This window comes from Hyla sarda, chromosome 5 (genome assembly GCF_029499605.1).
Source record: "Hyla sarda isolate aHylSar1 chromosome 5, aHylSar1.hap1, whole genome shotgun sequence".
NCBI lineage: Eukaryota > Metazoa > Chordata > Amphibia > Anura > Hylidae > Hyla > Hyla sarda.
Genome location: NC_079193.1, coordinates 20,993,001 through 21,010,017, shown reverse-complemented (window position 1 = coordinate 21,010,017; position 17,017 = coordinate 20,993,001). Strand labels below are relative to the sequence as shown.

The 17,017-nt window shown below is 43.1% G+C and overlaps 1 protein-coding gene across 17 annotated transcripts in view; it reads right to left on the bottom strand.

Annotated features, from left to right (window-relative positions):
* LOC130272929 (protachykinin-1-like) overlaps positions 1-17,017 on the bottom strand; it is a 180,428-nt gene that overhangs the window by 9,725 nt on the left and 153,686 nt on the right. For 15 of the 17 annotated variants that reach the window (XM_056518956.1, XM_056518951.1, XM_056518950.1 and 12 more), the window contains 4 exons: positions 12,084-12,193; positions 9,524-9,679; positions 5,072-5,171; positions 4,457-4,480 (listed from right to left, as the gene is read on the bottom strand). In XM_056518956.1, the coding sequence (XP_056374931.1) occupies positions 4,457-4,480; positions 5,072-5,171; positions 9,524-9,634 (235 nt within the window). In that variant the 5' untranslated portion in view covers positions 9,635-9,679; positions 12,084-12,193. The remainder of the gene's footprint in view (positions 1-4,456; positions 4,481-5,071; positions 5,172-9,523; positions 9,680-12,083; positions 12,194-17,017) is intronic. The other 2 variants (XM_056518961.1, XM_056518960.1) reach the window with 1 other exon arrangement.

The following is a 17,017-nucleotide window of genomic DNA, read 5'->3' as shown; positions in this document are numbered from 1 at the left end:
ATTATACTCTAGAGCTGTACTCACTATTCTGCTGGTGAGGTCACTGTGTACATACATTACATTACTTATCATGTACTGATCCTGAGTTATATCCTGTATTATACTCCAGAGCTGTACTCACTATTCTGCTGGTGAGGTCACTGTGTACATACATTACATTACTTATCCTGTTCTGATCCTGAGTTATATCCTGTATTATACTCTAGAGCTGTACTCACTATTCTGCTGGTGAGGTCACTGTGTACATACATTACATTACTTATCATGTACTGATCCTGAGTTATATCCTGTATTATACTCCAGAGCTGTACTCACTATTCTGCTGGTGAGGTCACTGTGTACATACATTACATTACTTATCCTGTACTGATCCTGAGTTATATCTTGTATTATACCCCAGAGCTGTACTCACTATTCTGCTGGTGGGGTCACTGTGTACTTAGAAACTAATTTAAGAAAACCGAGGCAGGAGGTACAGAGAACACTCTCATCTCGGTACCTAATGACAGTCAGGCTACCTATGGCAAGCGCATGGAGGGCTGTACGGCACCCCAGAGAGATGCCACCTCACACCGTTACTGACCCACTGCCAAACCGGTCATGCTGGAGGATGTTGCAGGCAGCAGAACGTTCTCCACGGTGTCTCCAGACTCTGTCACGTCTGTCACATTTGCTCAGTGTGAACCTGCTTTCATCTGTGAAGAGCACAGGCGCCAGTGGCAAATTTGACAATCTTGGTGTTCTCTGGCAAATGCCAAATGTCCTGCACGGTGTTGGGCTGTAAGCACAACCCCCACCTGTGGTTGTCGGGCCCTCATACCACCCTCATGGAGTCTGTTTCTGACCGTTTGAGTGGACACATGCACATTTGTGGCCTGCTGGAGGTCATTTTGCAGGGCTCTGGCAGTGCTCCTCCTGCTCCTCCTTGCACAGAGCCGGAGGTATTGGTCCTGCTGCTGGGTTGTTGCCCTCCTACAGCCTCCTCCACGTCTCCTGATGTACTGGCCTGTCTCCTGGTAGCGCCTCCATGCTCTGGACACTACGCTGACAGACACAGCAAACCTTCTTGCCACAACTCGCATTGATGTGCCATCCTGGATGAGCTGCACTACCTGAGCCACTTGTGTGGGTTGTAGACTCCGTCTCATGCTACCACTAGAGTGAAAGCACCACCAGCATTCAAAAGTGACCAAAACATCAGCCAGGAAGAACTGAGAAGTGGTCTGTGGTCACCACCTGCAGAACCAGGGGGTGTCTTGCTAATTGCCAATAATTTCCACCTGTTGTCTGTTCTGTGTATAGAAGTCATTTACAAATCTGTTTGACTTTCTGGCACCAGTTGATTTGGAAAAAAAAAAAAATAGTTTTCCACCGGAGTACCCCTTTAAGTGCCAAACAAAAGCCTCTGTTTTGTTACACCTGACAGACTTAGCTCTGCTACATATGAGGTGACATCACTAATGCCCTAATACAGTTCTATGATTCATATAATCCACTGTTCTTACTGGTTTATCCAACTTCATCTTACTACAAATCTTTTGCAGTAGCCAAGATGTCGTCAGTGTCTGTGCCCCGCTGCTTGGTGTGAGCGCTCCAGCTGGTGCGGTGCCAGGCTGCCCTATCCTGTCAGATATCAGCGCCGGGCACAGCTGTCCTGTCTCCCGGACCTGGTCCCTCTGCTAAACATTTACTAAACATTATCTGTTCTCAGCCTCGTCCTGATCTATTATTAATGCTGCCGCCTATTTATTATATCCAGATGATAATGTCACCTCCTGTATCCACATAACAAGGCCTCGGGGAGACTACAGCGTCCATATATTATTACAATGTATTCAATGTCATCTATCTATCTCATATCTATCTATCTCATATCTATCTATCTCATATCTATCTATGTATCTATCTCATATCTATCTATCTATCTCTCGCTTTCTATCTCATATCTATCTATCTATCTATCTCATATCTATCTCATATCTATCTATCTATCTATCTTATATCTATCTATCTATCTATCTATCTATCTCATATCTATCTATCTCATATCTATCTATCTCATATCTATCTATCTCATATCTATCTATCTATCTCATATCTATCTATCTCATATCTATCTATCTATCTCATATCTATCTATCTATCTCATATCTATCTATCTATCTCATATCTATTCCATATCTATCTATCTATCTCATATCTATCTATCTCATATATATCTCATATCTATCCATCTATCTATCTATCTATCTCACATCTATCTATCTCATATCCCTCTATCTATCCATCTATCTATCTATCTATCTATCTATCTATCTATCTATCTGTCTCATATCTATCTATCTATCTCATATATATCTATCTATCTATCTCATATCTATCTATCTATCTATCTATCTATCTCATATCTATCTATCTATCTAGAAGAAAAAATCTTGTCCACAGCACCAAAGTTCATGAAAAAATATGTGTTTTTATTCCATAAAAGGTGTCAATACAACAGCGACGTTTCAGTCAGCTCAACCTGACCTTTCTCAAGCATGCGACTGAAACGTCGCTGTTGTATTGACACCTTTTATGGAATAAAAACACATATTTTTTCATGAACTTTGGTGCTGTGGACAAGATTTTTTCTTCTGTTTGAACGATGATCCCCTAACCAAGGATCCAGGAGCTGCGTGCACCCCCTTACGATAATTTTTTTCTTCTATTGGCTGTGCTGTTCTTCTTCTACTACTATCTATCTATCTATCTATCTCATATCTATTCCATATATCTATCTATCTCATATCTATCTTATATCTATCTATCTCATATCTATCTATCTATCTATCTCATATCTATCTATCTATCTCATATCTATCTATCTATCTATCTATCTCATATCTATCTCATATCTATCTCATATCTATCTATTATCTATTTCATATCGATCTATCTATCTCATATCTATCTATCTATCTCATATCTATCTATTATCTATCTCATATCTATCTATCTCATATCTATCTCATATCTATCTATCTATCTATCTCATATCTATCTATCTATCTCATATCCCTCTATCTATCTATCTATCTATCTCATATTTATCTATCTCATATTTATCTATCTCCTATCTATCTATCTATCTATCTATCTATCTATCTCATATCTATCTATCTATCTATCTATCTCATATCTATCTATCTATATATCTCATATCTATCTAATATCTATCTATCTATCTATCTATCTATCTATCTATCTATCTATCTCATATCTATCTTTCTATCTCTCTATCTATCTATCTCATATCTATCTATCTCATATCTATATATCTATCTATCTATCTATCTATCTATCTATCTCCTATCTCTCTCATATCTATCTCTCTCATATCTATCTCTCTCATATCTATCTAATATCTATCTATCTATCTCATATCTATCTTTCTATCTCTCTATCTATCTATCTATCTCATATCTATCTATCTCATATCTATCTATCTCATATCTGTCTATCCCTCTATCCATCTCATATCTATCTATCTATTTATCTATCTATACAGACAAAGAATAAGTCAGCCAGCACTTTAGTTGATACCAAACCATTATATGGACTTGGCCTACAGGTGCACGCTACTAGGCTAGATATACAGCAACAGAAGAATGCAGCAGCACACTGCCAGCACAAGGATATAGGTGAAACATGAACATGCAGATAAAACATGGAGAGCTATACAGCTATGGTGTAATAGATGCAAATGTGAAACTATGAAATAGTGAGGCACTTAGCTCCCAAATTTGTCTCCGCCGGCAGTCAAATAGCTTCTGTTGCTGTATATCTAGCCTAGTAGCGTGCACCTGTAGGCCAGGTCCATATAATAGTTTGGTATCAAATAGTGCTGTCTGACTTATTCTTTGTCTGTATTGCACATACGGGGGGAGTGGCTACCTCCATGTTGGCCTTGCACCCCACCCACCTCTATCAGGTGTATATAAGGTGTCTTGGATGTTCCAGATCCTGCCATGCTTACTGAACTGTTCACACAGAGGCATATTCATAGTGTAGGGTCCGTCCCAAGGAGGCCACCTTATCGCGGTGGGACGGTCCAAGCTATTTGACCACCGGCGGAGACAAATTTGCGAGCTAAGTGCCTCACTATTTCATAGTTTCACATTTGCATCTATTACACCATAGCTGTATAGTCTCCATGTTTTATCTGCATGTTCATGTTTCACCTATATCCTTGTGCTGGCAGTGTGCTGCTGCATTCTTCTGTTGCTATTTATCTATCTAACTATCTCTCTATCTATCTCATATGTATCTACATCATAATGTATTCACTATAAATTTCCTAAGGTATGAAATATTCTAAATTTCTGTGAATCCCAAATCTGGTGAACCAATAAATTTTTCTATATTACTCCCATTGTAATCACATTGTAAATACATTCTTGCTGAGAATACTTACTTTTGGGTGATGTTCTTTTAGATTCTAGAAGGAGAAAAATATAAATATATAATTTAGGTACCATATCATCCATAAGAAGTTATTACATTTTTTTTTACTCCCTATTGCTCTGATTTTTTATTTTTACCTGCTCAATGATAAAATTCTTTCTGCTTGCAGTGAACACCAGGGGGAGCTCACTGTATATGGATTCATACAGCTGGCATTGATCTTAGTGGGAGCACTGTATCTGTATGCAGAGAGCTCCCCCTGGTGGAGGCTGCAGGAAGCTGCTATGATGACAAACAGGGAAAGAAGTTCAGTGCTTTGAGCCTGCATAAATTAGTTCAGCTTTCAGGTGCTCCGGTGGGCTGGAAAAGGTGGATACAGTCCTAGGAAAGAGTCTCCTAGGAAAGAGTCTCCTAGGACTGTATCCACCTTTTCCAGCCCACCGGAGCACCTGAAAGTTGAACTAATTTATGCAGGATAAGTCATCAACTGCCGAGCCGAGAAGTTCGTGACGAATCGAATTTACTGTAAATTCGCTCATCTCTAGTCCTATATACTATACATAAGCAATATATCTGCATATGCTACAACAACAATATACTGTACAATATAACACAATGCACTCACCACTTATTCTTTTTCCCATAACTCCATAAAAATGATCTGGTTTGAGTTTCCTTGCGATTCTCGTAAGGTATCTGTCATATGCAGCATCCTCCAGATCTGCCTGGAGATGTAAAAGGGGATGATTATCATCTTGTACGTTTATAGAGTATTAACTACAGATGAGCAAAAAGCCTGTTGAGGGCACTTTCACAAGTTGTGCTATGACAAGACAACTAAGAGAGGAAGTTACTGTGTGTGCACTGCAGTGGCAAACAGCCTGGCTCCGATCCTGCCCGCTGAAATTAAGAGAATGGTAAATTGCTGTGCACCATGTAAGGGGGTTTCTTAGAGCCCAAATAACATCAGTTAGAACACTTAAAATCACACGCAGTTGAACTATGCTGCACTGTGGAACAAGGGTTCCCCGCAGCAGCGCAACGCAACAGAAGGTTTTAGCAACATTAGGGATCACTCATAACCACTTAATAGAGTGTTTTCCAACCAGGTTGCCTCCAGCTGTTGCAAAACTACAACCCCAGCATGCCCGGACAGCCTTCGGCTGTCCGGGCATGCTGGGGGTTGTAGTTTTGAAAACAGCTGGAGGCACCTTGGTTGGGAAACACTTGCTTAATTTCTTGTGCAGGTAACAAAAGCATAAAAACAAAAGGATTTGCGCCATTGTTTGGGAGAATACGCATCGCCTGTGATGCACGCTGACAATTAGTGGCTTTGATGTCTCATTCTGCTGCTGTCACCGACCGCGCGGCTCATTTATCACCTCCATTGTGCAGCTGACGGAATTTTTCTCTCCATTTACTGTGTCAGCCGCACTCAGGCTCCTCAATACAAATCCCACTCATTGCATTCTTATACATAAAAAACTGGATGGGAGGAGGACTCTTATATTATACAGAAGTTTAAAAGAGATTCAGTAACAGCGCCGCTCTTCTGCACAGGCTGTGTCTGGTATTGCATATAATATCAATTCAGCCAAATTCACATCTATTGGAAGTTTGTGAGTCAGAATTCCTGCTTTGATGCTATTCAATAACCGAGCACATGCAGTATAACTGTGGCCAGTTCTTGGTGCTCTTAATCACTGAGCAGTGACTGTATAGGCATAAAACCAGTTTACAATAGTAAGTAATGCTAGAATTTCATTACTCAGCGAGCACCAAGGAAAGTAAGGGAGATTGCTTAGTGGTTATGAGCACCAGGAAAACGTATGTTTATTGCGTAGTATAACCAGGGAATGTAAGAGTTATTGCTTAGTGGTTAAGAGCACCAGGAAATGTAAGAGCAATTGCTTAGTAGTTATAAGCGCCAGGGGAAGTAAGGTGATGACTTAGTGATTTATGAGCACTAGGGAAAGTAAGGGCAATTGCTCAGTGATTATGAGCACCAGGAAATGTAAGGGTAACTGCTTAGTGATTAAGAGCACCAAGAAATGTAAGAGCAATTGCTTAGTAGTTATAGGTACAAGTGGAAGTAAAATGATGGCTTAGTGATTTATGAGCACTAGGGAAAGTAAGAGCAATTGCTTGGTGGTTATGAGCACCATAGAAAGTAAGAGCAATTGCTTGGTGGTTATGAGCACCATAGAAAGTAAGGTAGATTGCTTAGTGGTCATGAGCACCATAGAAAGTAAGGTAGATTGCTTAGTGGTTATGAGCACCAGGGAAAGTAAGGGAGATTGCTTAGTGATTACAAGCACCATGGAAGGGAAGGGTGATTGCTTAGTGGTTACGAGAACCAGGAAAAGTAAGGGCAATTGTTTAGTGGTTATGAGCACAAGGAAATGTAAGAGCAATTGCTTAGTGATTAAGAGCACCAGGAAATGTAAGAGCAATTCTTAGTAGTTATAGGCACCAGGGGAAGTAAGGTGATGGCTTAATGATTTATTGGCACTAGGGAAAGTAAGGGCAATTGCTCAGTGATTATGAGCACCAGGAAATGTAAGAGCAATTGCTTAGTAGTTATAAGTACAAGTGGAAGTAAAGTGATGACTTAGTGATTTATGAGCACTAGGGAAAGTAAGGACAATTGCTCAGTGATTATGAGCACCAGGAAATGTAAGGGTAACTGCTTAGTGATTAAGAGCACCAGGGAATGTAAGAGCAATTGCTTAGTAGTTATAAGTACAAGTGGAAGTAAAGTGATGGCTTAGTGATTTATGAGCACTAGGGAAAGTAAGGGCAATTGCTTGGTGGTTATGAGCACCATAGAAAGTAAGGTAGATTGCTTAGTGGTTATGAGCACCATAGAAAATAAGGTAGATTGCTTAGTGGTTATGAGCACCATTGAAAATAAGGGAGATTGCTTAGTGGTTATGAGCACCAGGGAAAGTAAGGGAGATTGCTTAGTGATTACAAGCACCATGGAAGGGAAGGGTGATTGCTTAGTGGTTACGAGAACCAGGAAAAGTAAGGGCAATTGTTTAGTGGTTATGAGCACAAGGAAATGTAAGAGCAATTGCTTAGTGATTAAGAGCACCAGGAAATGTAAGAGCAATTGCTTAGTATTTATAGGCACCAGGGGAAGTAAGGTGATGGCTTAATGATTTATGGGCACTAGGGAAAGTAAAGGCAATTGCTCAGTGGTTATGAGCACCAGGAAATGTAAGAGCAATTGCTTAGTAGTTATAAGCAACAGGGGAAGTAAGGGAGATTGCTTAGTGGTTATGAGCACCATAGAAAGTAAGGGAGATTGCTTAGTGATTATGTGCACCATGGAAGGGAAGGGTGATTGCTTAGTGATTACGAGCACCATAGAAAATAAGGGAGATTGCTTAGTGATTACGAGCACCATAGAAAATAAGGGAGATTGCTTAGTGATTACGAGCAACATGGAAGGGAAGGGTGATTGCTTAGTGGTTACGAGAACCAGGAAAAGTAAGGGCAATTGTTTAGTGATTATGAGCACCAGGGAATGTAAGGGTAATTGCTCAGTGGTTATGAGCACCAGGGAAAGTAATGTTGATTGCTTAATGGTTATAAGCACCATGGAAGGGAAGGGTTATGGCTTAGAGGTTACGAGCACAAGGGAAAGTAAAGGCAATTGCTTAGTGGTTATGAGCACCAGGGAAAGTTAGGGTCAGGTTGTGTTGCAGTTTGTAACTGTATCACAGCAGTTTCCAATACTGCAATCAAATTCCTCCGATGCTTTCTATTGGACACTGATGCGATGCAACTACAACTCAACCTGATCGTGTGTTTTTACACTGAGTAGTGGCTCTCACTGTCCCTGGTGCTCTTGATCACCAAGCATTCCCCAAGTGCCTATAATTACTAAGCAATGATTCTCACTTTTACAGGTGCTCATAATCCAAGGGATGACCCCCAATCTACCTGGTGCTTATCATTACTGAGTGGTTATCGGCACCTTTCTTGGTGCTCGTGATCACTGACTCGGTTTCACACTAACCAATAAGCTTCACTCTGGCTCTCACTTTATCTGGTGCTCTTCATCACTGAGCCACCACCCTCAGTGTCCTCAAAGCTCACGGTCACCACAGCTTTAACCCTCACCTTTCCTGGTGCTCATCCTCACTGGGTGACATCTACTATAAGGTTTATTCTGTCTTCTCGCTGTTTTGTTTATTCGGGGCACGTCTATAGACGAAGGCGACTGTCATCAGCGCTTCCTTACACTTTACAGCCATTTCTGAAAATATTTCCACCTCCAATGCCTCAGGGACCATGAAGGTTTTTGGAAATCCCTTTGACTATTGTGTTCTTTATACTGTGCAGAACAGAATGAGCAGATTAATCATAACTAAAGCCGAATACAGAATGAAATAAACATTAGTATCATTTGGCTTTAATGGATTTCTCATCCAGTCCTGCGCCGTCCTGCTCCCCTGATAATTTCATGGTAATAAAGACCTCATTATGCCTATGATTGTGTATACGTCCAGACTCATTCCTTCTACTCCAGTCACAACAATCCTGGTAAAATCCCTGAAAGGGTTAAAGCAAAGGACTGGGAGGAGGACGTCTTCATAAAGGGGTACTCCTCCCCTAGACATCTTATCCCCTTATACCTGCCGCTTGGGATCCCGCGATCTCGGTTGCGGCACCCCAGACATCTGAAGCTCGTGACATCACGGCAATGCCCCCTTAATGCAAGTCTATGGGAGGGGGAACGGCCATCATGCCCCTCCCATAGACTTGCATTGAGAGGTGTGGCCGTGACATCACAAGTTTCTGCCGCTGCACCCAATGCTCTAAACAAACACCGGGTGCAGCAGGAAGATCGCGGGGTCCCCAGCGGCACGACCCCCGCGATCAGACATCTTATCCCCTATCTTTTGGATAGGGGATAAGATGTCTTAGGGCTGGCGTTCCCCTTTAAGGCTGGAAATTGGTCTCCTTGCCCTTCCAGAAATTTTTTTCCCATGTCTACTAAGTCTTGTTATACTTTCTTGTCAGCCTGTAGCTGCTATGATTTTACCATATAAAGCGAGTTTCCTACCTGGTTTTGGTCTGGAGAAGGCCAGTAGTTTCCTTCCGTTCCGTCTGTTTCCTCGGGCCAGGCTTGTGTGGCCGCCAAGAAGAACACCATGCACGCCATAGCGATGTTCATGTTCACCAGTTTCTGTCTTCTCTGTCCCGCAGATGAGAATGTCTCCTTAAAAGCAAATAAACCAGATTATAGGACGATGGTTGACATGTCTTCGATCTCCCGGGCTTTCCCCTTATTTTTGCTCATGTTTTGGAAATTCAAAAAGTTGCCTGAAATTCTTAATTTAGCAACTACATAGTCACCTCTTCTTCACAATGGAGCAGAGATGTATATGAGATGAGGGCAAAAGTTTTATTTGGGTCTACACATGAGGAACTTCATATTGGGGAAGAATTATCAAAACCTGTGTAGAGGAACAATGGTGCAGTTGCCCATAGCAACCAATCAGATCACTTCTTTCATTTTGCAGAGGCCTTTTTAAAAACGTAAGAAGCGATCTGATTGGCTGCTATGGGCAACTGCACCAGTCTTCCTCTACACAGGTTTTGATTAATCTCCCCCATTGTCACCAGTCTTTAAGGTGTCACCTTAAAACTCCTACAAGGATGGAACCGTGTACGACTTATGTGGTATGAAACTCCGAGCAATATGGTAAATTGACCAGTAAAGAGCAAAAGTAAAATACTGATTAAAATACTAAATTTATCATTGGAAAATAATAATAATAATGATAGTAAAAAAAAAAAAAAAAAATATATATATATATATTTTTTTTTACTTAAAGAGTAAAAGTAAAATACTGACTAAAATACTAAGGGGGTCATTTACTATGTGCACCATTTTGATGCGCTGCGCGTAAGTCTAGCTCCGCCCATTTTCTCTCCACTGAATTTACTATATTAGGAAATTCAGCAGCTCCCTGGCGTCCCTTGCATCGAGCTGTTGTATATTTCTGTGACTTTAAGTATCACAAGTTAACCCCTACGTCCCCCTTTTCCCCTCCTTCCCATCTACTTGGCCCCACCGACATACATGCTCAAAAAGTTGCACATTTGTACGAAGATATGGAGATATTTGAGCAACAAATTGTGACTTTAAGGCATGTATGTGTCCGGAGCACCTTAAAACATGATCTCTAAGTATAAACTGAGCCTTAGGGGTCTATTTACACAACAGAATTTCCACTTACGGAATTCTGACTAAAATTAAAGCCCACAGACTTTTATGGGATTCCACACTCCCATTCACACTTCTAAATTTCCAGTTAAATTAACCCCTAACCTACTCCCATATGTGAAGGATTGAATTTTTGTTTCAAGTCCCACGCAAGTATATAGGATTTCTGGTGCTTTACTCGCCCAACATGCCCAACATTTAAGCCACACCCCTTTTGTTTTCAGTTTACAATATCTTTACCACAACGTCGCCCCACCGCCTGAGGATGGAATATGAGGGTTGGTGAGGATTAGATATGGGGACGGGATATGAGGACGGGATATGGGGATGGGATATGTGGACAGAATATAGGGACGGGATATGATGTTGGGATATGATGTCGGGATATGAGCACGGGATATGAGGTTGAGATATGGGGATGGGATATGGGGATGGGATATATGAATGGGATATGAGGTTGGGATAAAGGAGTTGGGATATGAGGTTGGGATATGGGGATGGGATATGGGGATGGGATATATGAATGGGATATGAGGTTGGGATAAAGGAGTTGGGATATGAGGTTGGGATATGGGGATGGGATATGGGGATGGGATATATGGATGGGATATGAGGTTGGGATAAAGGAGTCGGGATATGAGGACGGGATATAGGGACGGGATATCAGGTTAGGATATGGGGATGGGATATAGGGACAGGATATGAGGATGGGATGTGAGGTCAGGATATGTGGGGGGGATTTAAGGTTGGGATATGAGGTCAGATTATGGGGATGGCATATGGGGACGGGACATGAGGACAAAACATGAGGACAGTATATGAGGTCGGAATATGAGAAGGGGATTTGGGGTCGGGGTATAAGGAGGGGATATGGGGTCAGGATTTAAGAACAGGATATGAGGACAAAAGCTTCTTCCTATGTTGCTTTTCTTCCCCCACAAGGATAAGATATGAAAAACTGGGCACTCAGCTAGTGCATAATAAAAATAGCACAAAAAAAAAGGTGCGTAAGTGCACTCGACTTCCTACGTGGTGTAAGACTCCCCTCACCATTAGGCATCCATTTTAAAATTCACACAATTTATTATGTTGCCTGATTAATTTTAATTAATTTTTTAAATCAGACACAAAAAAACTGCAAATAGAGAGAAATGCCATACAAATTTATATGCAAATGATAACACCCCCCCTCCCACATTAACAAATAATAACCCCCCCCCCCCCCCCCCCCCTCCTCCCACACTAACAAATAATAACACAGTTACACTTGCACAGTTTGGAGACCGCTCTCCTAGTTCAATGATCCCCAACCTGTTGAGAACCTACAGCTCCCAACATGAGCGTTTTTGACCTAAATGATGGAGTCAAGAAAATGAGTGTCCTCTATACTTACCAGAGAAAGCAGCTGTGTGAAGTGCAGAGTAAATGACTCCAGGAAGGACCTTCACACCTTTTATATCCCCAGAATTGCAGATGAGGCTGATTTGCTTAAAGGTAATAAACCTGAGAATGAAAAACAAGGAACAATGGAAGCTTCCGTGTATTCCTTCTAATCAATATTTGATCAGCTCCTCTCTGTCTCCATCCTCGTCATGTGTAGGGTTCGTGAATTGCACATCTTGTATGTCTTTCCAGAGTGGACAACCCAACCAATAAAACCCAAGTGCACATCAATGGTTGGTCGTCGTGTAGTCATGGACTCTTTATAATGAAAATTGTTTGTGGATGTCATATTAATAACCACCCCAACCCCACTCCCCCACCTCCCCTCCGGGTCCCATTGACTGTTCATATAGTCATGGATCACAGAGTCTACAGTGTCAACATTGTGGTAGAGAAGTACAATGAGTATATACAGGGATGCGCCTGGTGTGGATGTCTATGGTGTTTTCGTACGACCTCTTTATATGGACAGTAGTGACCGCCGCTTCCAAATAGTGTTGATACAAGTCAGTAGGATATGAGTTGTTTGCATTAGGAACCATGACAGATGAAGAGGAAATTGGGGTTGGTGTTAGGTGCAGGCGCCGGCGACCACATCAAGGAAGTCTGATAGTCCACTATATATATATTTAATCTGTGACCAAGCGACGGGGAGAAGATTAGCGCCACCGCAATACATACTGCAAATTATTCCCCAGATCCACAGAAGGATATTTATAGAGAAGATGTTCATTTAATATCTTACATAAACCACTCAATACAATGATACAGAATTTAGGAGAAGTTATGTATGAAAAAATATCCATCTGCACCGAGGAAATCTATCTAACATCTATCTATCTATCTATCTCATATCTATCTATCTATCTATCTATCTATTTCATATCTATCTATCTATCTCATATCTATCTATCTATCTCATATCTATCTATCTCATATCTATCTATCTCATATCTATCTATCTATCTATCTATCTCATATCTATCTATCTATCTATCTCATATCTTTCTATTTAATTATCTGATACCTCTCTGATGTCTCAATCCAGCAATACTACACATTGATGTCACAGTACAGGGATAATACACACAGTGATGTCACAGTACAGGGATAATACACACAGTGATGTCACAGTACAGGGATAATATACAGAGTGATGTTACAGTACAGGGATAATACACACAGTGATGTCACAGTACAGGGATAATACACACAGTGATGTCACAGTACAGGGATAATACACACAGTGATGTTACAGTACAGGGATAATATACAGAGTGATGTCACAGTACAGGGATAATATACACAGTGATGTCACAGTACAGGGATAATATACAGAGTGATGTCACAGTACAGGGATAATACACACAGTGATGTCACAGTACAGGGATGTCACGATGCCGGCTGGCAGGTAGTGGATCCTCTGTGCCAGAGAGGGATTGGCGTGGACCGTGCTAGAGGATCGGTTCTAAGTCACTACTGGTTTTCACCAGAGCCCGCCGCAAAGCGGGATGGTCTTGCTGCGGCGGTAGTGACCAGGTCGTATCCCCTAGCAACGGCTCAACCTCTCTGGCTGCTGAAGATAGGCGCGGTACAAGGGAGTAGACAGAAGCAAGGTCGGACGTAGCAGAAGGTCGGGGCAGGCAGCAAAGATCGTAGTCAGGGGCAACGGCAGGAGGTCTGGAACACAGGCTAGGAACACACAAGGAAACGCTTTCACTGGCACTAAGGCAACAAGATCCGGCGAGGGAGTGAAGGGGAAGTGAGGTGATATAGGGAAGTGCACAGGTGTAAGGACTAATTGGAACCACTGCGCCAATCAGCGGCGCAGTGGCCCTTTAAATCGCAAAGACCCGGCGCGCGCGCGCCCTAGGGAGCGGGGCCGCGCGCGCCGGGACAGAACTGACGGAGAGCGAGTCAGGTACGGGAGCCGGGGTGCGCATCGCGAGCGGGCGCTACCCGCATCGCGAATCGCATCCCGGCCAGAGGCGGTATCGCAGCGCCCCGGGTCCGTGGAACCGACCGGAGCGCTGCAGTGAGAGGAGTGTAGCGAGCGCTCCGGGGAGGAGCGGGGACCCGGAGCGCTCGGCGTAACAGTACCCCCCCCCTTGGGTCTCCCCCTCTTCTTGGAGCCTGAGAACCTGAGGACCAGACTTTTGTCCAGGATATTGTCCTCAGGTTCCCAGGACCTCTCTTCTGGACCACAACCCTCCCAATCCACTAAAAAGAAGGTTTTCCCTCTGACCTTTTTAGATGCTAAAATTTCTTTGACGGAGAAGATGTCCGAGGAGCCGGAGACAGGAGTGGGGGGAACAGATTTGGGAGAGAAACGGTTAATGATAAGTGGTTTAAGAAGAGAAACATGAAAGGCATTAGGAATACGAAGAGAAGGAGGAAGAAGAAGTTTGTAAGAGACAGGATTAATCTGGCGCAAAATCTTGAAAGGACCAAGATAGCGAGGTCCCAACTTATAGCTAGGGACACGGAAGCGGACATATTTGGCGGAGAGCCATACCTTGTCTCCAGGGGAAAAAATGGGAGGAGCTCTTCTTTTCTTATCCGCGAATCTCTTCATGCGTGAAGAAGCCTGTAAGAGAGAATTTTGGGTCTCTCTCCATATGATGGAAAGATCACGAGAAATTTCATCCACAGCGGGCAGACCAGAGGGCAAGGGGGTAGGGAGGGGGGGAAGAGGGTGACGGCCGTACACCACGAAAAACGGGGATTTGGAGGAAGATTCAGAGATTCTGAAATTATACGAGAATTCGGCCCAAGGTAGAAGATCTGCCCAGTCATCCTGGCGGGAGGAAACAAAATGTCGTAAATAGTCACCCAAGATCTGGTTAATTCTTTCTACTTGTCCGTTGGATTGAGGATGGTATGCAGAAGAAAAATTTAATTTAATCTTGAGTTGTTTACAGAGAGCCCTCCAGAATTTAGACACAAATTGGACGCCTCTATCCGAGACGATCTGCGTAGGCAACCCGTGAAGACGAAAAATGTGTACAAAAAATTGTTTAGCCAACTGAGGCGCTGAAGGAAGACCAGGAAGAGGGATGAAATGTGCCATTTTGGAGAATCGATCAACGACCACCCAAATAACAGTGTTGCCATGGGATGGGGGTAAGTCAGTAATAAAATCCATACCAATCAGAGACCAAGGTTGTTCGGGGACAGGCAGAGGAAGAAGAAAACCAGCGGGCTTCTGGCGAGGAGTCTTATCCCGGGCACAGATAGTGCAGGCTCGCACAAAGTCCACCACATCAGTCTCTAGAGTCGGCCACCAATAGAAGCGAGAGATGAGTTGCACAGATTTCTTGATGCCCGCATGACCTGCGAGATGGGAGGAGTGACCCCATTTGAGGATTCCGAGGCGTTGGCGTGGAGAAACAAAGGTCTTTCCTGGAGGAGTTTGCCTGATGGAGGCTAGAGAAGTGGAAATCAGGCAGTCAGGAGGAATGATGTGTTGAGGTGAGAGTTCAATTTCAGAAGCATCTGAGGAACGAGAGAGAGCATCGGCCCTAATGTTCTTATCAGCAGGCCGAAAGTGAATTTCAAAATTAAATCGGGCAAAGAACAGAGACCACCTGGCCTGACGAGGATTCAGCCGTTGGGCAGACTGGAGGTAGGAGAGGTTCTTGTGATCGGTGTAAATAATAACTGGGAATCTTGATCCCTCCAGCAGATGCCTCCATTCCTCAAGTGCTAATTTAATGGCTAGAAGCTCTCGATCCCCGATGGAGTAGTTCCTCTCCGCCGGAGAGAAGGTCCTAGAAAAAAAACCACAAGTAACAGCATGCCCGGAAGAGTTTTTTTGCAGAAGGACAGCTCCAGCTCCCACTGAGGAGGCATCAACCTCCAATAGGAAGGGTTTAGATGGGTCAGGTCTGGAGAGCACGGGAGCCGAAGAGAAGGCAGACTTGAGTCGTTTAAAGGCGTCTTCCGCTTGAGGAGGCCAAGACTTGGGATCGGCATTTTTTTTGGTTAAAGCCACAATAGGAGCCACAATGGTAGAAAAATGTGGAATAAATTGCCTGTAATAATTGGCGAACCCCAAAAAACGTTGGATGGCACGGAGTCCGGAGGGGCGTGGCCAATCTAAGACGGCAGAGAGTTTATCTGGGTCCATTTGTAGTCCCTGGCCAGAGACCAAGTATCCTAGAAAAGGAAGAGATTGGCATTCAAACAGACATTTCTCAATCTTAGCATAGAGTTGATTGTCACGAAGTCTCTGAAGAACCATACGGACATGCTGGCGGTGTTCTTCTAGATTGGCCGAAAAAATTAGGATATCATCAAGATATACAACAACACAGGAGTATAACAGATCACGAAAAATTTCATTAACAAAGTCTTGGAAGACAGCAGGGGCGTTGCACAGGCCAAAGGGCATGACCAGATACTCAAAGTGTCCATCTCTGGTGTTAAATGCTGTTTTCCACTCATCCCCCTCTCTGATGCGGATGAGGTTATAGGCGCCTCTTAAGTCCAATTTAGTAAAGATGTGGGCACCTTGGAGGCGATCAAAGAGTTCAGAGATGAGGGGTAAGGGGTAGCGGTTCTTAACCGTGATTTTATTAAGTCCGCGGTAGTCAATGCAAGGACGTAAAGAGCCATCTTTTTTGGACACAAAGAAAAATCCGGCTCCGGCAGGAGAGGAGGATTTACGGATAAAGCCCTTTTTTAGATTCTCCTGGACGTATTCAGACATGGCAAGAGTCTCTGGGGCAGAGAGAGGATAAATTCTGCCCCGGGGTGGAGTAGTGCCCGGGAGGAGGTCGATAGGACAATCATAAGGCCTGTGAGGAGGTAGAGTCTCCGCTTGTTTTTTGCAGAAAACATCCGCGAAGTCCATATAGGCCTTAGGGAGACCGGTTACTGGAG